This window comes from Metopolophium dirhodum, chromosome 3 (genome assembly GCF_019925205.1).
Source record: "Metopolophium dirhodum isolate CAU chromosome 3, ASM1992520v1, whole genome shotgun sequence".
Taxonomy (NCBI): Eukaryota; Metazoa; Arthropoda; class Insecta; order Hemiptera; family Aphididae; genus Metopolophium; species Metopolophium dirhodum.
This window is the reverse complement of record NC_083562.1, coordinates 31,892,028-31,918,193: the sequence shown is the minus strand read 5'-3', so window position 1 is coordinate 31,918,193 and position 26,166 is coordinate 31,892,028. Positions and strand designations below refer to the sequence as shown.

Genomic DNA, 26,166 nt, shown 5'->3' with positions numbered 1-26,166 from the left:
AATGAGTGCTAACAGTGCCGTATGCTAATACTTTCATTGGCGTCTCGGGGCAATAATATTTGGCACCCCTATTAAACATTTAAACATACATAATATTTAAACATTTGACGTCCTAGCTGGGCACTTGCCCCATTTTCCATATCCTTGGCAAGCCTCTAAGGGCAGAGTCAGCTGATTGATGAAAAAAGCTGCGTGTTGCGTTTAATAAAACCTAAATACTCTTAGCGCCCGATTTACGTCTATGTCAACACTCAACACGGTAACTAATCCAAAGGGTAGAGGAATAATAGATTAATAGGTCTTTAATATAGTGAAAACACGTAATAGTGAAATATTGTGTTGATATTATAAAATAATTATCTGGGTTTTTAAAATATTTAATTTTTAAGCAAGTTATGAATATGTCAAATATTACAGTATAAAAATTCTCATAACACACTTCAAAATAAAAATATCGAAAAAACACTTCTAACAAGCCACAGAATATGTTGTTACCTTTAAGTTTGAAAACAAGTCAATTAACTCAATTATAGGTACTTATCAACTTGTACTAATGTACTATACAATAAAATATTAAGACGAAAATAAATAATTATTTTTAAAATCTACAAAATTAACTAGGCACAATGAATATTTATTAAAATATTTTAATAATTGTTTTCACTCAAGGTACATATAAAATACATGTGAAATTCCCAAATAATCATTCATAAATGTTTTTTTAATTGTTGAATAATTATTTTCAAAATAAAATGAAATTGTTTCAAAGCGTTTAAAATGAGAATAAAACAAGTGATTATTAATTAATTATACAAACATAATATTTAAATTTAAATATAAAAAGCTATTACAGCCACACAAACAATATCTGAAAAAACATAGTCTTAAATTATACAAGCAACAATAAAATTCTAATTTATACATAACATAACATGCCAAACAAAAAAATTATATATGAAATCAATAATAAAATTATTAAATATAAAAAATAAATATATAAAAAAATTGAAATTTATAACATAAATTGATAATTTATTGGACAATAAATTATATGGATGTAACTCTAAAGTGAAGGTTAAAGCCTTAATTTTATTTCCTATAAAAAAATATAATATATCATATTATTATGTTTTGCATTTTTACACATAAGGTAACAATGAAACAAAATAAACACACCCTGAAAAAAAAAATGATTAGTGTCCCATCGTTATAACATAACCTGACCTGTACATTATTAAATTAGATAATATGTAGTATAAATTTAAAAAATAATAATAACGAAAATGAGATTGCTTGTAAACAGTAGCAAATTATCAATAATAATGACTTGTAATGATTTACACATAAACGGTTTCCACATAACTCAATAGTAAAATGAGTTTAAATCACTGGTTTTGAATAAAATTACGAAAAAAAAATTTAAATGATCAAAATTTGTTAACATACTATCAGTCTTATTTAGTTTTAATGTTGCCTGCAAGTCAAACACTCAATTTGGTAAGATGGTGAATGATAAAGATGTTAATTATATTATATTGCTTGATGTTATACATAGTATAAATGGTAACAGAAACAAAATAGGAAATAATATAATGTTTATAAACGGAAAGGTGTGAAATCGATGATACACAAATTATTTTGTACCTAGATTAATAGCATTAATTAAATACATTCTAATATATTTAATTAATGATTAACATTTAAAAAAATATAATTCATTTTTTTACATAGTTATAATATGGTTATACCCGTCAACATAATCAATTATTAGCGATATTAAATATTTGTCAAAAATAAGTAGGAATATAATGATAATCCCAACAGTTTTGTTTTATGATCATGCAAGTTACTTTAATTATTATAAATGTAACAAAATCAGATATTCAAATAATTATTCTTACCAACTATATAATGGACCTTACATTTTAACATGTGTTACTCTGTTAGTTATATTAAATTTGACTGTATAAACCACATATTATAATATAATATGTATAGAATTTATTTTGTTAAAATTGCTTACTTTACGAAACGATTTATTTTAACCATAAGATATAAGATAAATAATAAATAATACATGAATATGTATGATAATAAAATTAAAATAAAAATTAATTTAAACAAAAACCATACTAACACAAAAAAAAATAGATTCGATAATGTCAAATTATCTAAAAACAATCACACGGGAGGTCACATGCAATGCCAAATTATTATTGGACATTGAAAAAAATAATATTTATCACAAACAGACCGAATAATAAAAATTATGCTAATATGATAAATGTTGTGATGAAACTCATATATACAAAAACATTTATAACTTATAAAGTCTACCACTTGAAACCAGTTGGAATTATTTGGCCTCATAAGTGGAATAGTACATTACTTTAAACTGTTGTCTTCTATCATAGCGGTACAATGATAATTTTTGTGAATAAAATAACAATAATATGTATTTAACAATATACCTCAAATTCAAAGCTCGATATACTTTAAAATTCTAATATACAATTAGAAAATTAATTATTAACCATTATTAAAAAAAAAAAAAAAAACGATCAACAGTAGAAATTATAAAAGAATTAATTATTAAAATTAAATTAAAATCGCTCAATACGTGATAAAATAAAATAAGAACAGGAAGTGAAGTTGAACCCATCACCAAAATGCAATTTCAGCCCAAACAAATAATTTACATAAGGAGTAATATACCTTCAATGTTAAGACTAAACATCTGATTATGGAATTGATAATGGAATTCGTTTAAAAATATTATAAGTTTTAAAACCCAAAAACAATTATACTTTGTAAAAAATAAAAATAACAAAAACTCATCAAAATGGCTGAAACTCATTGTACAGTTAAAAAACACCGTACTGTCATCTGTGCACATTAGACAAATTGTACCAGGATGTAGTCTCCGAATTCAGATCAATGTCATGGAGTTCTATGATAATGCCACCCAAAAACTCATTTTCTTGTAACGAGTCGTGACTCCACACAGTGGCTTGCAAAATTTTATATTTAACCACATCCAATGGCATTCTGTACTCCAACTGAAAAAAAAAATGTAAATTACACTTTTAAGTTTTAAATAATTACTGGAATAAAATAAGAAACCAAAAATTTATAAAAAATTAAGTAGACTACATTTAATGGGAAATTTAGAAAACATAATTTTATAGTCATTTCACTATTTCAGGAGGTATTAAGCTAAAATAAGAGTAACAATTAATATTTAAATCATGATAAATATAATTATTTTGAGAACGTAACACTGGTATTTGTTGTCCCCGTCTTAAAAGTGCGTAACATAGCAAATTTACGCTCAGTAGAACACGTGTAGCTTCGTTAGTTTAAAAATTAGAGTAAATTGACCTATTATGAAACTTGATGGTAGTATATTATCTGTGTTTGTAAATTGGTTTATTTCAACTTCCAGAATTTACATTGATTTTTGTCTAAATCCAAAAGTAAATGAAATACTGAGTGATATTTATTCTATGTTACCCATTGGAGACACTGAGACTATAAATCTTACCATTTCCATGAATGATGGATAACAATTTTTTTTAACAACTTTTGTTTTGCGTTTTGTTGCTTTGTTGTGATCAGGTAGCAAGTATACTTTTACGTATGTCGATGGTTCCTGATTTCCTGCTATGCGTGGCAAGTCTTTAGCATGGTGTACCATTATCTAAGTAAAAGCAATACATTATTTTTGGTTAAATATGGGTACTAATTATTGTTTAAATAGAAATTATTTCAACTAACCTACCTAACTTAGCAAAAGTTTTAATAAAAATTGAGTAATTTACAAAATAATTTATCCTCACTTGGCTTAAAATACCTAATATTATGTGAAAAATCGTAATTTTCCAATAAAAACAATTAATTTTTTTAAAAAATCAATTTGTACAACAATTTTTATTATATTATGTCAAAAACAAGAATCACTCAATCAAAATATTTTCAGAACGATTTTTTAAATTTTTAATAAAAAAAATAAAAAAATAAATTATATTACTCACCATGAATGCTCCCCGCTGATAATGTAAAGTCAATTTTAATTGGCCTAATATACGATTTTCTCTAACATAACCTTGTTGCTTTGGTTCTGTAAATACAATAATTAATAGACTATAAATAATTATAATCTTATAATTTGTTGCCGATAATCTAATTCTTCAATTAATTTAAGTTATATAACAAAATAAATGCTATCCAAAATCTTTAACTTCTTTACGCTCTCTATGATTATGATAAAATCAGGAAATTTACCTTTTAGTTTAGTATCTTCGATACTGGCTTCTTGCTGGTCTCTTAGAAGAGGATGGAAAAAAGTGTATACCAAATCTGAATGGCTTACTTCAGGAGCCATTTGAAATAATGTGTTCAAAAAGTTTTGTATTTCTACACGTCTTTTCTCAGCTACTTGCTTAATATGTGATCGTCCCATGTGAATACTAGTGTTCAATAAACTATAAACGACCATAAATTTATTACATGTTACATTGAAAATGTAAAATTCAACCTCGAAATGAATAAATTTACCTTAAAAATTTTGCTAATGGAAATAATAGTAGTAGTTTTTGTTGGAATTCCGATAATTCTTTATACGACCTAAAGAGATATGAAGGGTCCCTTTGATTTTCCCGGAAAACTTTTAAAATGTACACATAATATTTTTCAGGATCATATCGCTTTTGGCATCCATACACTTCAACACGAACAATCTTTCCTTCTTGTGCCATCCTGTGGCACATAATCAAACCATAACAGTTGATCAAATACAAGATTATAAAACCTTAAATATTAACCAATAAAATGACTTACGTGTACACTTTAGGAACAAAACTAAGCAATTCGGTACCATTTTGTTCATTATTGAATCGCATTTGTGCCAAGTTATGTAAGAAGAAATTAAACTGAGTAAAACGAGATTTTATTGAATTTTCAATCATGCGAGCAAAAGAAGCGGCTGCTTCTGGATTGGATAATTCTGGGAGAAGAGCTTTCTGTACATAATTCACAGCGTCCATTGTAACACCAGGTATCCCAGATGATGCCATCTATAAAATGTACAATAATAATTTATTGCTTTAATATTTATTACTTAGTCGTTGACAATACACAACACAATTATAATATATTACCAGTCCAAATAAATTCAATAACAAATTTCCATGTTTGCGAACAATATTGAATGCCTGAACGCATGTATCGACAAAATGTTGAAACTTTGTAGATGGTTTATCACCACCATTTATCACAAATACCATGTCAGAAGTCAAAACAAACGGTGTACGATCTCTGTAAAAAAAAATTACAAATTAGAAAAAAAAATTCAAATATATACATAAATATTAAATACAACCTTTTAAAGTTCCCAAATGTTTGTGCATCTCCTAAAAATTTGCCAAAATCAATGTGAAACAGATGTCCAGTAGTCTTCATCATTATGTTATCGTTGTGACGATCACATATTCCGAGAATATATGTAGCAACACTGTATCCAGCACATGAAGCTAAGACATATTATATTAACTAATTAATACATTTTAAATAATGACCCTACACTGTTATGATTTTTACCTGTAAAATTTGCAACTGCTCTTTCATATTCCAGAGCAGATGGATTGTGTTTTGCCAACCATTCAGCTATAGGTCTATCTTTAAATGAACCAGTTAATCCTAATTCAATTTGTATTTTTCTTAAAGTTTCTGCATTTGTAACCATTTCAATCATACCTGAAGAAATTATAATACAAATAATTATAAAATAATAAAACAACGCAAAAATAATTTTTCAAACATGATAATCATAATAATTGTAATACCTCTCTTTTCACCGGTTGGAACACAAGCAAATGTTACCATTTTTAGGTCCAGCCCTTCTTTTAGCCATAGTTTGTCCATTAATCTTATAATCTGAATGGTTAACATATCTTGTTGTAGATCATCACCTACCTGTAGAAAAAAATTAATTAAAATTACCATGATTTATTTACCAGATAACATATATTACATTGATATAATTAAATAAAGTAGAACAAGAACAGACAATTAATATAAAGGAACTACTTTTCTAGTTTCACGAGCACAAACATACGCAGGCTGAATTTTTATAATATAAGATTATATTAGGTATAGCTTTTCTAAACCGGTTTTTGTCCGGGCGGCAACAGGATTAAGGGGGGGGGGGGCAGGGGGCACGGTCCTGGGGCCCATCTTTATCCCCAAAATATATTTTTTTAACGCGTCCAATACAGTTTTCAAAAAAATGAATTATTTAAGTAAGTAGGTATAGTAGGTAAATTATTATTAATAATTATAAAATAAAATTGTTCTCAATTTTATATCACAAAAAGTTACTATATATAAATAAATAATCGACTGTTTGCCAAAAATGTTGTTGTTTTTTTTTTTGAGCATTTTAGATTACCGATTTAACTATTTAAAAAGGTAGTCATAAGAAAAAATTATTTAGCTCTTGTAAATTAGGTATTTCGGTTAAAAGTATTAATGCATATTAAACTTAACTTTAGAGGACCATAGTTAATAACCTAGCGCCTAGCAAACCAAAATTGATCATTTATTTTGACTGTCAAAATGTTCAGAAAAAAAGCTTTACCAGAATCCATCAAAAAATATAGTGGTTACCATTTGAAAAAATAAAATCATTTTATTATTGGTACCTATACAACTGCGTGTTTAAAAATATTATAAAAAAATTGGCTGTTAAAAATAAAGAAACACGTCTTTTTTGTTCTAACGAAATTCCATATCATCGAACCATAATTGTTTAAAAAAAACCTGTATACAATGACATATTATGTACAAAATTATACAATAATATAAAGTCATCAATATGTAATGATACAATTATTTTGAAGTTAACGTTGAAAGGGGGCCCACTAAGTGTATGGTGTCGCGGGGCCCAATTGATCCCTAATCCGGGCTTGGCGGCGAGTCATCGTCTACACCCCTAATGGGCATATCCTCACAGGATACCCTAAATATTAGGCTGACTAGAAAGGTTGTATTACCAACTAAAAAATGGTTGAACAATTTTGAAATATGTCTATCTTTTTCTGTTTTACTTCAGTTGAAATAAATAATACAAACACATTTACAAAGATTAGTTTTATGATTTAACACAAAAAACTGAAGACAGTTTCAACTAATGCTTGAAAGCCAACATGATTATTAAGATTTATATTTGTTTTTATGTGCCAACATCAAGAATTTGTAAAAGTAATTATTTTTATTGTGTTCACAAGTATTTGATTTTAGGATCTATTTAAAAAAATATATATTTGTAGACTTTTGAATATGTCATATTTATACAAATTATAATAAATAGTAATATATTATGTAACCAATGGCCACCTCCAAAGTAAATAAAAAGCCACCTTATGGCAATCTATAAGGGCTGAAAAAATAAGCTATAAACATCCTCAAAGAATCTATTGTTATAACTTTTATTGAAAACAATTCTAGTTTTTGAGTCTATAGAGTACAAAGAAAGAAACAATATAAATATATACTTATAGATGATAGATATTTAAATCTAAATTATGGTAATAACGTTTATTACAGCCTATAGGTAATCTTATGAGTTATGGTAGATAAACTGTAGATATGCAAACGCAATAAAAATTAGATTGATATACTTACCCAATGGATTTCTGTTGTATTATTGTATTTTTACTTTTTATACTTAACAATTGTAGTTATACAAATGTAAAAATAAAAATAAAATCTAATATTTTATAAGAAAAGTAATATATATTTCAATAATTTGTATTTTTAGACATTTTGTGACACCATGAAAACTATGCTAGTACTTTTTGTCAAACTTTTTTCAAAAATTTTAGTTTTGTCGGATTTTTTATTTGAGATTCTATTAAATCCATAGTTAATACATGATGTATTATCTATGATTAAATCATATTATATTGTTTCTTTTGACTATTTACGAAAGGCTCGAAATTGCTTTCATTTGATTTTGGTTATATTCAATATCTGTATTAAATACTAGCGATATAGTATATCTTTATATTATTTAGTTATAATTTTATTAATATCGCAGAAGATTCTTACCTTAAAAATAGCCGGAATTGAGACATTTGGTTCCATGCAATTAAAATTGATTTTCAGTGGTAAAGTATTAGAAGGGAAATAATAACACGACTTTATTTGTATGCCGCATACTTGCATACTTGGACTAAGTGGCAGACAAGTGGGAATATCCTTTAAACTCTGATCAATATTAGTTAAATCTTGGGTCAGTACTTTAAGTCTGAGAGATTCTTTGCTGACTTTAACATTTTCCGCAGTGTCATATAATTCCTGCAAACAAAAGAAAAAATATTTAAAATATTTATCATAAAAAATTGTTTTTTAATTCCTTATACCTTCATTAAAAGCTGTTGAGACAAAAAACACTTTCTAAGTGCTTCACCACAAGTTGCAATCAATGCCCTCAACAGTAGCTGCAATCTTCTATAATATCGTGACTCGCTTACTGTTTTATCATCAGGACTATGAATGTCATAGGAATTCTAAGTTATCAATAATGTATAATCATTAATATCATTAATAATGTATGTATATTATTTTAATTTTCAAATATATTTTAGTTTGAAACTTAAATTTGTTGTACTAGTAAAACAGTTATCAGTACGTTGTACACAAAATTAAAATTAAATTTTCATTTAAAACAAACCTGAGGCGATTGTCCTGGAAGTGGCTGAATAAGAAACCAATAGAGATTGTGAGCAATGGTAGGTGATGATAGAGCTTTCTCTAATAAAAACTCAGCCAAAGGAGAATTATCATATGTCTCGTGCTTAATGGCCTGAACCAGTTCAGGAAGAAAATCAATTAGTTGATCATTACTCAGTAATCGTATTCGCTTGACAGCCAAACGACGTACTTCATTATCAGGGAAGCTGAACAGAATTAGAAAATATGATTTATTAAGTCAACATTTTTGATTTTTCTTTATTTGATACTAACCATGGTAAAAATAACTGTAATGCATCTAAAGGTTCAATGGGTGACCAAGAGTTCAGCATTGAATGCAGATCAGCCAAACACGCATAGTCCCAACTATGAGCGGCCAACAATACCTTAGGTAAGGCATTAGGCTTTGACAAAAGATAGTATCTCTTTTCCCACAAAACTTCCCTATCCTCTGACAGAGGTCTATAGATAATCATGACATGATATATTATTATTTTATTTTTGAAACCATAGTATGGGTAATTAGTTTATTATAATCCAAAAATGTTACCTAGTAAAAGTATCTTGATAAATTATATGTAATAACTGTTCTTGAGTATTTAAGTCTAGACTTGTAAAATCAAAACTTTCACTTTTAATTATATGGTTATCCTGAAACTCTGGAGGAAACAATATTTTGAAATCAAACTCTTGGATTTCAATACCTATAAAACAATACTCAGGTCAATGAAATCTAATAGGTAATAATAAAGTGTTTGAAGTAGATATACATACTAAGAACCGGATGTGAATGACTATATGGGTGTGTACCAGGTGCTGGTGCCGGGCCAAGGCGTTTATCGGCACATGGAGGCCAAAGTGATAACAAATGTTTGCCTTGAGAAAATTCTCTAAAATATATTTAACAATTAGATATTTTAATGCTTTTTACATGATTAATTAAATTAACAACCCTTCAACATTGAAAAACTGTATGGAACCCCATCCAAGTTCTGTTTGAGAAACTGTGGCCGACGTATCTTGGCCTTCTGTGTTAAATGTTCTGCCATAAACAACTAAGACTAATCGGCTCTCTCTCGGTAACAAACATAGGCTCATATTCTCAAATTCCAACCTAAAAATAAATTATAATGACAATTTATAAAAACAAAACTGTATTCATTTTTTTAACAGTAAAACTTACCATGACTCAAAAACCACACGTTTGTAAATTGAATGTTCAGCTATAACAGCTTTGGAAAGCACCGTGTTACCAATTGGTCTTGTACCGTGATAAATTTGAGCAGCGATTAAATATTCATCATGACTCCATGAAGAAAATAATCGATGCAAACAGCTTACGTAAATGACAACATTATCTGGTACTTTTGAAGAAAATTTAGACCCTGTAAAATATAAATGTAATAAATTATCATTTTCATTATCTTAGAATCACTGTCAGATTAGATTTATATTATACCTGATAATTGTGAAGAATTAAAATTTAACTGGAAATCAACTTTGAAAGCTTTGCAATAATTTTCAATTAATGTTTGCACGTTTTCTTTTATTTTTAAACACACATCAGTAATATAATCTACTTTTTCAGTCTCATTGAATTTCAACCTCACAACAGAATAATCTGAGCCATCATCTGAAATCACTTCAGTTCGCGAACCATAAACATCCTAAAAAAAAATTTTAAAAGTATAATATGTAAAATATATTAAAAAAATTATAAATTTTTATCTAATATCTTGATACCTGTATGACATTTGAAATTTCATTACATGAAGAAACAAAGTTATTTAACGTCAAAGTAATGTCCAGTGGTTCAATATTGCCTAAGAAAGCAATCAACGCTTTTACGGCTTGTTGAACACCAGTAGGTTGTAAAGGTGTTTTAGTTCGCTTTTTAAAAAGAGATACTGCATGATCTTGAATTTTAAGAATTTCACCATCAAGCGTATCTAAAATTCAATGAATAGTATTAAATTAAATGTCAATTCATAGTATTTTTTTTCAGTACGATGGTTTTTACCAAGAAGAATTTTCAAAGTATCATGTGTGATCGGTTGAGATGGTTCATTGGGACACAAATCACTCAACTCCAATTCATTATCATGAACATCGTCCTGAGCCTAAATACAATGGAATATAATATAATTTAAAGCATGTATTTTTTTATAAACAGTCTTGACAGTTTTACCTGTCTAGCATAAATATGAGCAACATCATCCTTATGGAATAGAGCGAGTTCAACATCTTTATCAAGTTTAATACATTCATGAACACATTCAAAATTAATGACTGGAGTATTCATTGGTAGCATATATTCCGAAAACTGTTTTACTTTGAGAAAATAATCACTAGGATGTGCATCTTCCAGATCTAATTCACAAATCACATGTGATATGACATGTTCAACACTACTCCCAACTAATCGAAAATAAACACAAAGTTATCCATAGTCTTGGTAAAATATGCAAATATAAAAACAAGAAACGTATAAAGCATACCGTCACAAGTAAATATAATAGGTGTTTTCCTAATTGGTTCGCAGTGAACTATAAATTTAGTACTGGTGTTCTGATGCAGATTGTTTTCAAATTTTGAACACACTACTATCCCTTCATTTGTGCTTGAATCAGTATAAACAAATTTTCCTTAATTTGAAAATGTATAAATATTATTTACAAATTATATTCATGCTTAGTCACGATTAAGTAATAAAATGTACGCACTTCTAACTTCCTTGACCATCATATGAAATGCTACCAAGTCAGGATCATAAAACACCGAAGGCCGTTTTACTAGACCAACATTTTCATATGTCAAACTTTTGCAAGCCTAAAATATATTTAATGCAAAATTAAATTTAAAGAATTATTTTAATTAAAATAAACATTAATAAGTATTTACTTTTGATTCTTTTGGAGTCAAAGAACTCCTAGGAGGTAATGGTGGAGGTGAATTGATGGGTGTCTTTATAACAGCAGCATAAATTGGGTCTGATGATTGAGATGAGACTGATGGAGAATACATGTAATCAAACGGGTCATATGTGGCATATAACGACTCGTTTTTATCTAATATAAAATATTAATTTTAAGCATAAATAATATAATCATATATTTTAAATATTTAGATAAATATACCTTGGTCAGAATCAGCAGAAGAACTTGGATGTGATTGTCCGTGGAGAAGTGGATCAAAATCTTCAAGAACACTAGTCCTAACATTTGAAAATTTTTCCTTAGGATTTTCTATACTATCAAAAAAGTTTAAATCAATGAGATTGTTGTTGTTTTGTTTTTTTATGAGACTTGGAGCAAAAATGTCTGGTTTCATCCCAACTAATGAAGTGTTTGTTTGTATATTATTTGTGCTGCTTGTTAATTGCTGAGTTTGAGTAACATTACTTGTAGACCAGCTACTGATGGTTTGCCCTTGCCAGAAGGTTTGAGGAGGAACTGTCATTTGGTAACCAGAAGGATATCCAGTATAATTGTTTGGAGAGAAATAACCTTGGTACAATACATCTAAGTTTTGTTTAAGATCATGTGACCCACTAAATTGACTTTGGTTTGAACTAACATTTGGTGTGTTTGGAGTAACACTTAGATTCTGGAATGTTGAGTTATTATCACTTGTGTGAAGCTTTTTATTCCTAGAACACAAAAGAGTTAGTCAGCAATAAACAGATTTCTTTTATGCCCACCATGGTTTATAATTACATTATTATAAACTAAATCAGAATGTGTTTATTCCATAGTAGCGGCGAGATTCATACCACTTTATCACACCTCAAGCTATTCTCAAATATCTGTCCAGTAATTCATCATTTTTTGTATTGTTTGAACACAAAGGATTTAATTGAGAAGAACAAAAAGAAAATCAATTAACATTAGGATATACAAAAGTATTTTATCTAAATAAATTAGTTGGAAAAATTAAGATAAAAGCAGGATGTTTAGGATGTTCAAAACCATACATAAGTAATCAGAAATTAATTAATAATTTTAATAGCATTGAATAACGAGGTGTAGACATTTTGTGATTTCTCAAACCGAACTAAAATATTTTTAATATCATATTCATCATATTCAAATTAAATGTACAAAGATAACTAAAAAATATTCAGTAATTTTTTACCCATCTAAAAAATTAAATGGTTCCAAATTGTTCATGAGATCATTGATTGGTGGTGAGTCAAGGCTAAATAAATCTTTGATTGAATCATTAGTACTACTTTTTGGAATGACTGTAGTATTACGGCGAGGTGGTGGTTTTATACGTGGCAATAATGGTTCACCTAAAGAATCAAAAAATTAAAATTAATTGCACTTTAATTACTTGCATAAATATAAAATGATAGAGCTATAGAAATTGTAGTACCTGTGTTGAATGAGCCCGGTCTGGGCCGTGATCTAGATAAGTCATTACAGTTAACTGTTTTCTCTAAAAATAAAATAAATTATAATGAAAAATTAAATTAAAAATTAATTTTCAATTAAGATAGAGATAGCTCACAAAATATATTGATGAGAATAGTGTCATATATTATTGTTTCTTTTCTAAACTCGTATTTATTTTTAACTGTTTTATAGTCCTAACAGTTAGCACTATAAAATTAACAGCTTATTATAATAATGACTCTAATCTGTGTAATATATATCAAATAGAATGTCATTATTAATGTAATTACTACTGTAATAATTACTATGATAACTCGACACTTATTAAACTAAAATGGATGTATTTCATAATAACCAGTAGTTTTTTTACTAGAATTTTTTTACAATTTCAGCAAAATATCCTGCTTAAGAGGACGTGGCACCAGTATGTGTTGTCACCGTCTTACAATAATTTACAATTTAAAATTAAAATATAATAAAAACCTATGATATTTCCTAGATAATAATCATACCTATAAATTTTATAAGAGGTCAACTCATTCTAATTTTTAAACTAACAGACCTAAACGTGATCTGTTAAGCGTAAAATCTGCTGTTACGCAATTATAAAACAGAGACAACACATGCAAGTGGCATGTCTTCTTCAGCATTTTTAATTAAAAATAAGATTAAAATAGTTATTTTTGGTATACAAACCTATAAGAGACATTGAACGTGTCTGAATTGCAGATGTCGAAACTACAGTTTTTTTATTGCATGTTGAAGATTCAGATTTTAACTTTTGATTTCGAAACTCTTCAAGAGCTAAAGTTTCCAAACTTAGAGCTTGGGCTTTTTCAAGATCTTCTTGGAATCTTCTGTCATAATCTGGTTTAGCTGTAGACTTCATGTTGTGAAGTTTAAAACACTAAAATTAAAATATAAAATTTACAAAATAACAAAGACAAATACTAAATAAAATAATATATGTATAGACTATAGGTACTCTATACATGTAAATTGCAATAACAAGGTACTACGCCTACACAAATGATTTCAACAGACTATTTTGTCAAAAATACTTGGCAGTACTTATAAATACAAACAGGAACAGATTGGATTATAATTTTTAACTCAACTTTATGCTGCAATGAATTTCAAAACAAAATGTACAAAATTGAGTAATATCATAAAGTTATTAAACTAAACTACATAATAAAATTAACACAAGTAGTACAGACAAATTGTTTATGGTTGTCAGTACACAATATATACTTTTTTTAATATATATAAAATATGTCATTAAAAATTAGGCCCCAGTGCAAAAATCTATAATGTTTATTAACACAGCTGTGAGTGCAGACATCTTGTATGTAATTTATTAAAAATAATACATAACTTAAAGGAATAACTTTGCCATATTTGAATAGATGGTTGCAAAATTAAACAAATTATGCACTAAGGCAAATTTTTTTAAAGTTCATAACTTTTACTTTTATATTTTGTAGTTTATACTATAAAATCATGAAAAAATTATCTTACTAGACTATGAAATACAATTCAACTTAAATTTGTAATTATTAAACTCATACCTAAAATATATAGAAAACCCAGTGTACATTCAGTTGCGTCATTTGGGGAGGGGGGGGCATTACCACTCCACCTTGTCATTAGCAGGCCACTGTCGGACCGAGTATTGGGGCTTCATATAGTAGTCCATAAAAACTTATAACCACTAAACTCATTCTATCATTATAAGAGAAGGGTACTCTGCTGTTTAAATCAAAGTTTAAATTATTGAAGGTAATAAACTGACTGTGCGCTTTTCATCATATAGATTCTAAACCAATGCCAAAATAATTAACTGAATCCTACCAGAGCACCAAATATGAATAAATGAACAACTAATTTATAAAAAAAACCAGAATTAGATATATATTACACAGCAAATATTTTTAAAAATTTGAAATTTAACTAGTTTTTCAAACACTGGGACAAAATTTTTTTTTTATTATGTTAAGTGTTTTTATTAGGTAATGTGAGTATTTAGAATTAAAGATTTATAAATGGCCACTTATGATTATAATTTAATACTCCAAAATAGAATATTATTTTGAAAATATTTGTGTAACATATTTAATGTTAATATAAATTATTGAACCAATAGAAAATAATTTATACAGACTTAAAGATTAGATAGTGAAGCAACGCACCAAATTAATTTGTTATGTTAGTATAAAAAATATTATGATAGACTAAAAGTTTATCAAAATGAGCTTTCCATTCAAAATGTTTTACAAATTCTTCTTATTTCTAATTAATAATGACTATATGAGTTAGATGAAATATTCTTTTAGAGACTTAAATATAAGAATATTGATTATTAACTCATTGTAATGATGTAGTTGAGTAGTTCTAAACATTTTATTAGATTACAATGATCAGCTGATTAACATACTTATTTTCATTAATTAATCACCAAATTAAATCAAACACATAAATGCCTAACAAAGTAACAAGATAAATCTAATACTTCCCAGCATATTATGTCAGTGGTATTCATAATTGAAATTCACAAAATAATTATATTACGATGATATGCATGAGAAAAATTTGGAAAAAATTAATGATATAATAAATTATGTATTTTTTTTTAATTTACCTAATTTAACTACCTACATAATAATAAAGTCAATATTAGCATAGACAAAAAAATAACATTGAACTAATAAAATTATTAGTTAAATATTTGATCATTTTAAAATATTGATAATTATTTAGGCACTATTTAGTAATAATAAGTTGGTACCTATGCGTAATGTGTATAACTAATATAAAATATGGCCTCAACTCAAAAACTATTCTACTTTAAGGGACATCCCCTTGTTTTTGGGGTGAGGGGGGGGGGGGCGACGTCAGTAATGCCTCCTTTCACTCGCTTGCTATACTGCTCTCAGACAAAAAAATCGAAAATATCCCTTGACCAAGTTGGTCAAAGATAACAGCCGTATAACGACTCTTCTTAATATTCCCTACTCTTTATGTACTAACTTTGAAGTGTCATAACTTCAAAACTATGCCCAAGCGCTAAATTCTGACTTCACCATAGTTTTCAGTGTACATAACTACATAAGTTTCTAATAGAAAAATTGAAAAAAAAAGGTGTCCTGTAAAATAAAAATATACCCAAAATACCTACAATTTTTATAAAAAAAAATTAAGAAGAATTAATCTGTATAAATTATACACTACATACCTAGGTAATAAGATTTCTACAAGTTCCTACAAAATAAAATTAAATTAAAAAAGTACACACACAAATATACGAAGCAAAAACATTTATACTATTTTTATTTACAATGAACATGAATGGATAAAATCAATTCAAAGATTTTAAATTTGATATGAATAAATTTAAGAAAAAATATAAAACCTTTAAATAACACATTGTGGTATATTGAAGACAGAATTATATTTCTAAGTGCCCAACATTTATGTGTAAATGTGTTTGGAAAAGTATAAATATGTCAAAAACAATGATTTTGTTGGCTATGAAATTAAAGATGGGCATAAAAAAAAATCAAGTCGTGCATAATATTATGAGGTCTTCACTTACTTTTTCTGTTTAAAAAATGTGTGCGAACTGCGAATGAGTACGAGTGTGCTCGGTCAACTCAACTGACCAATAAGACGGTCAAAATCATGATTGCTCAGCGTCCAATAAGCAAATCGATACCAATAAATTACAAGCGTTTCGTAGCGAATTTGTAATAACTAATAACAATAAAAAAGGAAAAAAATATCACAACACTAAAAATATTTAACACGAAAATACCTACATTATTATCAATATAATTTATTATTGTGTTCACGAATAATTGTTATCATTTCAGTAGTCGCTGAAGTGAGTAACGGTTGTCAGTTGTTATTTGGTGTGAACCTTGGTACGGTTTTCGCATTATAGCAGTTTTACTTTTACGTTCTAGATGCTTAGATTCACGGATCCATTTATCTTAAACCGTGCTTAGATCCAAGGGGTATTAAATAAATGAAAGCCATAAAAGATCTATGCGTATCAAGGAACCGATTTTTTGGTAGAAAAGGCCATGCCCGAAAACTTTATAGAACCGCCACTCAGGTTTTTTATATCTCCCCGCCATCCATAATAATAAATAAGCTAAAAAAAAGAGGGAAAAAATATTAATATTAATTACGAATTGTATATGAGTGATGATAATAATATAAATAATTATTAATACTTATAAGATAATTTAAATAAAAAAAGTGTCTCAACTGATATAATATCTATACAAAACGTTTATGCTTACCGTGATTCTGTAGTTGTATGTTCTTTTACACAAATCTTTGTGATCAGAACTCAGAAGTAATCTGGTTTTCTATTTTAGTTGATTTTCGGTTATTTGTTGGTAATTAAATTACAATAAGTACGAATTATAACTTATAAGTTATATATTACAAAAAAAAAAAATAGGTATAAGTCTAAAACTCGACTACCGTGACAAAAATTGAAAAATTGTGATCAATTGATCAACTTATTGATTAATAAATGATAAAATAATAAGATATTCAAAATGTAATGTTTAAATTATAATGCCGACGAGCGACGGCGATGTCAAACATAGTTCTCAGCACTGAATAGAACCCATGAACATTATACTATTATTATAATAGTATACTGTATAAGGCAGCGGTTCTTAACCTTTTGTAGATCGCGGACCCCCTTACCAAATTTTTTTTCAAATACCTTTTTTTTACAAAACATCTCATGTTATCATAACCAAAATTATAATCATTATTTTATATAACAAATTACATAAGTAGACATAGCAAAACATACACATTTATAATTATTTTATTACATGTAATTTTTTATAAAAATGTAATATGTATACAACTTACTATAGTTGACTACGATCTATCAGCTGCACTTAGTGGCAGTAAATATTATAAGACTTCGAGACTATAGTGCTGTACGCATATACATTTGGTATGAACAAGAAAAACTGATTTTACTTAATAAATATTAATAATACAATTATTTGGTGTAGAATCTACATATTATTATATATATATGAAAAAATAAATAAAAATAATCCAACAATATTGTAATCATGCATTCATGTCACTTATTGCTTACTACAACGTATGTTATGTGTTAAGGCTGCCGCGGACCCCCGACATGAGTATCGCGGACCCCCAGGGGGCCGAGGACCACAGGTTAAGAACCGCTGGTATAAGGTCTATGAATAAAACCCCTTATAAGTTAAACATAGGCAAATTATATTGGTCGTCAATGTCCTATGACCATGTCCATATTATGTATATAATATTATTATAATAAACAATTTGATAGGTAGGTTCCATTATAAAAGGGAAATCAATATCTAAAACAAAACACCAAATTTTTCTTTGTTCATTTCGATGATACTTCAAAAAATAATCGATCAAACTTAATTTATAAGTTGTAGTCAAAAAACTTAAAAATGCTCATTTTTGGAAAAATCGTGAGTTTAAAATACTAAGAATTTACTTTTATTGGAATTTTTTTTTTTTTCTAATGTTGATATTTTTATGTTCAACGTGTTGGTGAAATCATAATTTACTTATCTTACTTACTTGTTTTGTTATTGTTTATACAACACGTAAAACCTACAATAATATAATAACATTTATTTATAATAACATAAAAAGTAAGTAAGATAGGTAAATTCTGATTTCACCAACACGTTGGACATAAAAATATCAACGTTTTCAAAACAAAAAGTTCCTTCGTTTGGGAAGTACCTAAACCAGAGTAGCGTACGCAGGATTTTAGTTCGGTTAGGTTTTTACCCGAGTAAATAATTAAATAACAAAGTAAATAATTGGTTATATACTTAAAACGAATTATAGATAGTGTCAAATTAGTCTACATTTAGAACATCCTAGTGTTTAACCTGGACACCTGACCATCTATAGAGCCTCTTCGGGTCGTAATAAACGTGGTACCTAATAATCGATGGACGATGACACAACATACGACGATTATGGCAGACGTTTAGTAATGTTCTAAATCAGCCAAAAAAACTGAAACTGTGATCGACGTCTTTGTCATATTATTTTAACAATTTATTTTATATCTATTAAAATGACCAACAATTATGGATCAACTATCTGTGTGTTGAAATGGTGGTAAATAAGATTTATTTTGTAAAAAGAAGACGTCATTTCAGGGGGTCAGAAACTCAGAACCCTAGAACCCTACCAACGCGGACGCCACTGACCGAAACGTCTAAACTACATTCGTTCTTAAAGTTTTAATGCGTATACATAGGCGCCTGTAGGGGGGGGTGGTAGGGGTGCTGAGCACCCTCAGACTTCAAATTAGCTACCCCAGTTCCCTGTAAAATTTATTTCAGTATTTCACAAATAATTTTTAAATTATTGTGGTTTATCGTGTCAGATTTTCCATTACTATAAAGTAAGGTATTGTAATATTATGAACAGTAGGTATTGTATGAATGCACTTTTAAATTTTCTCCTCTTTATAGTATGGACATTTGGTTGCTTAACTTGCAGCCTGTTGGTGGTTCTTAGTTCTTACCCCTAGCAAAACAGTTTTTCTATGTTTTATAGTTTTTACCACGGTATGTCGGTATATTATAACATTGATTAAATATACCGTGGTTTTTACACTTGTAAGACGGATATCACAACACATGCGGATGTGGCGTCCTCTCCAATCAACAGACAATATTCATACAGAGATTTGATCCATTGCTATTTACATGTATAAAAATGTAAAACTATTGCAATGCAGTTTACTATAGTATTAGGGGGGTGTACCATAAATTATTCCAGCACCCTCTAAATTCACACCCTACGTGCGTGTACCGCTACATACAATTATTTAAAGAATCCGGCCTCCTTAGCGCTCCTGGCGGACCATTCACGCATTGAATGCCGTCAAAATACGATTCTCTTTCGACGCCGAATGTCTGCACCACGGTTATCTACATCGTGATAATATTATCTAATATCTATGCGACTGCCTATGCGTCAGACTCGGCCACTCGGGAGATATCTCATCATCTTTAGTTTTTATTATTTACGATAATTATTGTCATCTTACACTTTACAGTTACACCGTTCACGACAACTGCTACTTCGGAGATGAACGACGATTGTGTAGACGTCTAGTTAACCGAAGCCAGTAAGCCGAATGTGCTAAAGATTCGGGGAATTTACTATCATGGATTACTCTTACACAAGGGTGCAATAAACTTTGAAAAAACCCGGATCTATTTCGGTAGGTAGGTAGTTGTAGAATTAGTGTTTTCACGAATTTTTTCATACCTAACAAAATTGTATAGATTTCGTTTAAAATGAACGATACTCAACACACAGATGACGACAAGTCTGCCAAAAACCATGATCAGAACTTAGAAAAACTGAATGACTTGAATTTGGGAGAAGAAAATGAGGTTTCTGAACCGGACAAATGTACGCCCACGCTTGATTATCTTCAGGTACCTACCATAAATGGAGATATCCTTTGGCTTGACACCATTTTTTATTTTTATTTTTTCATCATATTTCATTGTCTTTTAGTCCGTTATTAAAGAGCTGTATACGTTTAATAAAAATTCATCAGAAATTAATACCGAAAAGGTATCTTACAACAAAGAAGTACTCAATGAAAAGATTAATGAAGTATTAACATTGATGAAAACAAATGAAGGTAATAACATAGGCCCTTTCCTTGGTCCAAATTATAAATAGGCATCTCTTAAACTTTCAGAAGCTGCAGTTGCTGAAAACAAAGCACAGTATTTTTATTTACTGGGCAAAACTTTGAGTGTTACTCAACCAGTGACTGAAGAATGTATTAATGTATTTTCCAAAGCAGTCAAACTCAATCCAACACACTTAGATGCCTGGAATTCACTTGGTGAATGTTTAGTACATTTGAAAAGGTTTTCTGAAGCCAAATATTGTTTCCTTGCCTCACTGAAACACGTAATTAATAATATGTTATTTGTAGTGTGGATTTACACAAAAACAAAAATTTGTGTTTAATGATGAAATCGCATTTGATGTAATCTTTTAATAAAAACAAACTATCCATATTCTGTATGTATCGGCTTGCGTGTGACAAAAATGTTGTTGATCAGACCACTTTTGTCTGGTACATAGGTTAAAACATAATACGTAATAAGTGCTACGATTTCTATGCATTTGCATGTTTTTTTCCTTGAGTCCAAATTGATTGGTTATCAGATATGTCCACAATTTAGATTAGTCTCGATTAAATAGAATAAATTTTTTCTATAAATTTTTACTTATTTCGAACAAAATGAATAGTTTGATTTTTTAAAATCTTTTGAATTTTAAATGGTATTTATCTAATGAACGTCTAATAATTTTCGAGTTATTTGTCGAGTTGTCGTAAATTTACTATTTAATCTTAACTTGTTCAGATGACCGATAGAATTGTCTATACGTTATTTTAGCTTTACATTAGTATAACAAATTTTAGTCAATATAAATCCATTCATCGTTCCAATTGCCGATAAAAATACAAAATAAAAGTTTTTTTTTTAAGTTATTTTATATATCAAACAAATGTCATGTTTGAAACGCTACCTACATTAAAGGACTTTTATATTCGTGTCATAGTATTTTAGTATTGCACGTTTTTAAATGTACTTATATTTTTATCTTTCTGTTCCAGGGTAAATGTAAAGTCATTATGAGGAATCTATCTATTATAATGCGAGAGGCTCAGTTGTTGACTAATGAAAATATTAAGGAAAACCTTAATGCAGGCATTGAGTATGCAAAAGAAGCTGTTGAATTGGACACTACTGATGGTGAATCATGGGCAATACTTGGAAATGCTTATCTATCCTTATTTTTTAGAAGACAAGAAGATAAGCTCCTTAGACAAGCCATCAACTCATTTGAGAAATCAGTAAGTTAATACATTAATTTAATATACTTAAATTATTATTAATTTTACATTTTTAAAATTATATTTAGGTCAAAGACCCTGTAGCCGCCAAAAATGCTGATCTTCATTTTAATAGAGGCGTTGTAAGTCAAATGTACTTATAAAATGTGAATAGTTAATCGTTGCATTAAATTTTGTGTCATTAGGCTTTAAAATACGGGGAAATTTATACTGATGCTTTATTGAGCTTTGAACAAGCCTCAATATTGGATCCAATGTGGACTACAGCTAAAGAAACTTTGGAAGATCTTATTAAATATTTGACCTCAACACAAACATTATATCAACGTAAGGGTCAGGTCAAAAGTAAGAGACTGCAACAAATGACAGAGGTACTATTACACCGCATATTTAATGTCCATTATTATAAAATATTATTTTGTTTTATTAATTTGTACAATTATTTATAAATCAATATTGAAACTAAACTAATTAGAATAATAGTGCTTTTTTGTATTCTCATAATTAGTCATTAAACCCAAGTTGCTTGGGATTGTACAACAATAAAATAAAAACATTAAAAGGTCATGTAATGTTGGAACACATTCCACTATCAAAACTTAAAGCCGGTTTTAATGCTAACAATGTAATATGTGGCCGAGTAGTATGTGTTGTATACAATCAGGAGCCTGTCCCTTAGTAAGTATAATTTATATTATTGCGATTTAAGTAATTTTGTATTAAGACGTGTTCAAAATAATTTTACTAGTACATTCTGCCTGGTGGATAAAGAATTATCATGTGTTGTTGTATCGGTATACAACCTGGCTCAGGGTAGAGGACCGATCATAGGAGACTCTGTGGCCATTCCCGAACCTAATTTGACTCATATTGATGCAAAATATATAAATCAGGTTTGTTTCTCCGCAAATTTAATAAATAAAATTATAACACATATTTATATATTGCTTATACTATTTCCAGACATTCCAGTACCCTAGCATAAGAGTAAATCTTCCTTTAACCATGGTGGTAAACAAGAAAAATGTAAGTGCAGAATGTGTATCTCAACCACGGTTTTCATCCAAACCGTTTTAATAATTGTTTCTATTTTCTAACACCATACATTTTGTATAGTCTATCAGTTATGATAATCATTATTATAAAATTGTATTTTATAAGCTTAATTTAATTAACATTGTCAACAACAAATGTAAATACTTTAAATTATTAGTGAACTAATTTCATTATTTAGAAGACCTTCCATCACTAATTTTGTACTATTAATTTTATTTCTTTTTTACATTTTATTTATACTTTTTTACACAAAAAAAAAATATACATTAACCTATTAACGATGATAAAACTTTTTTTTCCATATTGTCATCTAAAATTAACTTGATACAGTTAAAGTAAGTTAGTAATATAAAGATTTTCATTAGAACGTTAAATTGTAAACTCATTATATTTTGATCTTAAAGTGATAATTTCAATATTTATTTAACATTTTCAGAGTTTTATGTCTAAAAATTCTAACATATTTTGTTATTTTAAACTATAATAATGTCCAATATATAAATATATTAACGTCTTATTTAATCATTTTAATTTCAAATATTATGCTGTGAATAAAAAATTAATATTTTATTTCAGATGAAATTAATATTTGTTATAGCATTATTTTGTTGATAAAAAAACAACTTATAATTTAATCGAACATTTAACCTACTTTCTTAAAACGTAAGAAAATAATAAAACATTTGATAAATTACTTAGAAACTGTTTATTCATATTTTAAATGTAAAAATAAGCCATTTTTACCATTTTTTTTTGGAATGTAACATGTTTATGTTCTATGATAAAAATGGGACAATATTATATAATATTATACTGTTATGTTGGTAAATCAGTCTCACTGACACTGTACAATTTTTTTTTAATGCATAGGACTGGTATTTGGTCATGTTACACCAAAATGTATTTAAATACTGCTTAATTAATGTGATAATATTGAAGACTACTATAGATAAATAAGATAAATTTATGTATTTATACCAATACAATTTATAAAAATAAAAATTACTATAGCTTGACATATTTATATACCGTTTATATCTGTTGATTTTAAATAAAATATGGTGTGTCTTTCTTTGTGGATTAAAATTTAATTAAAAAGATATATTTAGTGTTAACTCACTAAGACACACCAGTACACCACACACATAAGGTACCTCTAGATTTAGAATAAGTACCCACATTAGTCATTTTTCCTAAGTCAATTATGTCTCAAATCACTATTATAAATTAAAGTTGGATGGTAGATTATTTGAATTCCACAAGATTATGATTTACAAGTTATAACTGTACAAATCAGATTAAAATATACTTGCAGGTTGGTGGGTTATTCTCGTGTTCCCACCGCGGTTGGCAGAATGAGACATATTCGGCATCGTCTCATATTTATTTTTTTACTTCAGTATTTGGATGTTAACTGGATAGACTCGCCACTCCCCGGGTACCGTCAACTAACGCCACTAGTCTATTCTAAATATACGAAAGATTTTGACAAATAAATATATATTATTATTTATTAGTATTTATTACATTCAAATTTGTAAAAAATAAATTATGTTTTATTTAAATTTTAAATATTATAAAACCAAATAATTTGTGGGTATTCGTATTCTTATTGTGGGTATACTAAATTGGCGCAACTAGGGGAGGACTAACCCCCCACAAATATCCCTTATTGATTTAGATATAGGCTCCCTATGGGTTATTTTAAATAAATAGTTTTGTTAGCCCTCCCCAGAATTTTAACCCAAGTTGCGCCGTTGTATCACTGTCTACTATGACGCTTGGCCACTGGCCAATATTCGATATAGATTATATAGTATATAGGCAGTACTTGCAGTAGGCTGTATTAGCCACTAATTGAAATTCTGGTTGATGAATGTTGGTAATGTACTAATGTAGTTTTGAACTTAAACAACACTGGTTGAAAATGATTGCCCGCAATTAAGCAAAGTAGAGATCAATAAATACAGTGCTCGAAGTGGGGGAGGGGGTCCCTCTACTTTTTTGTTGGATAAAGAATAGAAGAATGTTATGATGATATCAGGAAATCTAAATTCTAAGGCATCCCTCCACTTATCTTGAGCCATTTCGACCACAGTATAAAATATAAATATATAGCAGGTAATATATTTAAAATGGATGAATGGATGATAAAATGTAATAATATGTTCAGCAACTCTCTAATAATATTTGTTTATTAAATACGTATTTCTTCGGTTTCTTTAAATATTGCTATACGTTATGATATTATGGTCGCTAGCTACGGATTACGGACTTAACGTGGCCATATAACTATATGTACACTTTCTAACAAACCGTTATTTTATTCTTATCGGTCAATGTCGTCAAAGTTTCATTGCTATTGCCAGTAATAAGCAATGATTCATCGTTTCCGTTCGTTATTAATGGTTATTAAAATGTGATGTTTCAACAATTCGTCTGACTTTCTAAGTAATAATTTGTCAAATCTCTGGGCTTCGAATTCGGTCCGGTGATTTAACAAATTATTTTTCTAAATCCGTAGGTATTGTCTGCATTTGTCATTATTTCCGGGAATGTGTTAAACGACTTCATAAACCAATCGCGGGGTTATCGTTTATACGTAAGTGGTAAGTACCTGCGACCTACCTATTTAATGACTAAATATTTACAAACGAAGAGACAAGTCAACAATTATATAACCGGATATAGTTAATTAGTAAGTAGCTATATTATTATTACCACGAAGAAAAAAGATATAAAATATTATAATATATTTTATTCTTCAACCTAGGTAACTTGGTAACTTATTTTTGGTTATTAATATAGATATTTCAATCATTCTGAACTACACATAAGCAGCGTAAAATTTCTATATATATAGACCTAACCTCCCAAGTAAATCCCTTAAATTTTTGAGTTCATACAAAAAAATCTAGAGATGGAAAATTTACGTAGAAAAATATCGGTAAATTTACCAATTAAGTGGTAAAAAGGTGGGTAAGTGAATGTCGCTCTGCTGTACAG

At 28.4% G+C, this 26,166-nt stretch overlaps 2 protein-coding genes across 6 annotated transcripts; one reads left to right on the top strand and one right to left on the bottom strand.

The window, feature by feature from the left end:
• Positions 1-324: 324 nt before the first annotated feature.
• LOC132941553 (phosphatidylinositol 4-phosphate 3-kinase C2 domain-containing subunit alpha) lies at positions 325-16,951 on the bottom strand. 2 transcript variants are annotated; one of them, XM_061009652.1, is made up of 30 exons: positions 16,747-16,951; positions 13,848-14,058; positions 13,132-13,194; positions 12,889-13,048; positions 11,892-12,403; positions 11,656-11,822; positions 11,478-11,583; positions 11,253-11,399; positions 10,943-11,172; positions 10,775-10,874; positions 10,498-10,703; positions 10,214-10,421; positions 9,938-10,139; positions 9,707-9,868; positions 9,529-9,644; positions 9,305-9,458; positions 9,028-9,216; positions 8,735-8,960; positions 8,424-8,570; positions 8,110-8,358; positions 5,844-5,973; positions 5,599-5,754; positions 5,381-5,531; positions 5,160-5,316; positions 4,840-5,075; positions 4,558-4,758; positions 4,285-4,484; positions 4,035-4,120; positions 3,545-3,700; positions 326-3,059 (listed from the first exon to the last, which is right to left on the bottom strand). In XM_061009652.1, exons 2-30 carry the CDS (start codon positions 14,038-14,040, stop codon positions 2,883-2,885), a joined length of 5,187 nt encoding a protein of 1,728 aa, XP_060865635.1. In that variant the 5' UTR covers positions 14,041-14,058; positions 16,747-16,951; the 3' UTR covers positions 326-2,882. The 2 variants fall into 2 exon arrangements, with proteins under 2 accessions (XP_060865636.1, XP_060865635.1); XM_061009653.1 differs by lacking the exon at positions 16,747-16,951 and having other exon boundaries at positions 325-3,059.
• A 3,224-nt stretch (positions 16,952-20,175) lies between these two features.
• On the top strand, positions 20,176-24,232 carry LOC132940822 (tetratricopeptide repeat protein 5-like). 4 transcript variants are annotated; one of them, XM_061008603.1, is made up of 10 exons: positions 20,176-20,439; positions 20,504-20,659; positions 20,742-20,871; positions 20,932-21,149; positions 21,865-22,104; positions 22,173-22,226; positions 22,290-22,475; positions 22,613-22,782; positions 22,853-22,997; positions 23,068-24,232. In XM_061008603.1, the coding sequence occupies exons 2-10, from the start codon at positions 20,516-20,518 to the stop codon at positions 23,179-23,181; spliced, it is 1,401 nt and encodes a 466-aa protein (XP_060864586.1). In that variant the 5' UTR covers positions 20,176-20,439; positions 20,504-20,515; the 3' UTR covers positions 23,182-24,232. The 4 variants fall into 4 exon arrangements, with proteins under 4 accessions (XP_060864586.1, XP_060864584.1, XP_060864588.1 ...); XM_061008601.1 differs by having other exon boundaries at positions 20,176-20,443; XM_061008605.1 differs by having other exon boundaries at positions 20,177-20,439; positions 20,538-20,659.
• Positions 24,233-26,166: the final 1,934 nt, after the last annotated feature.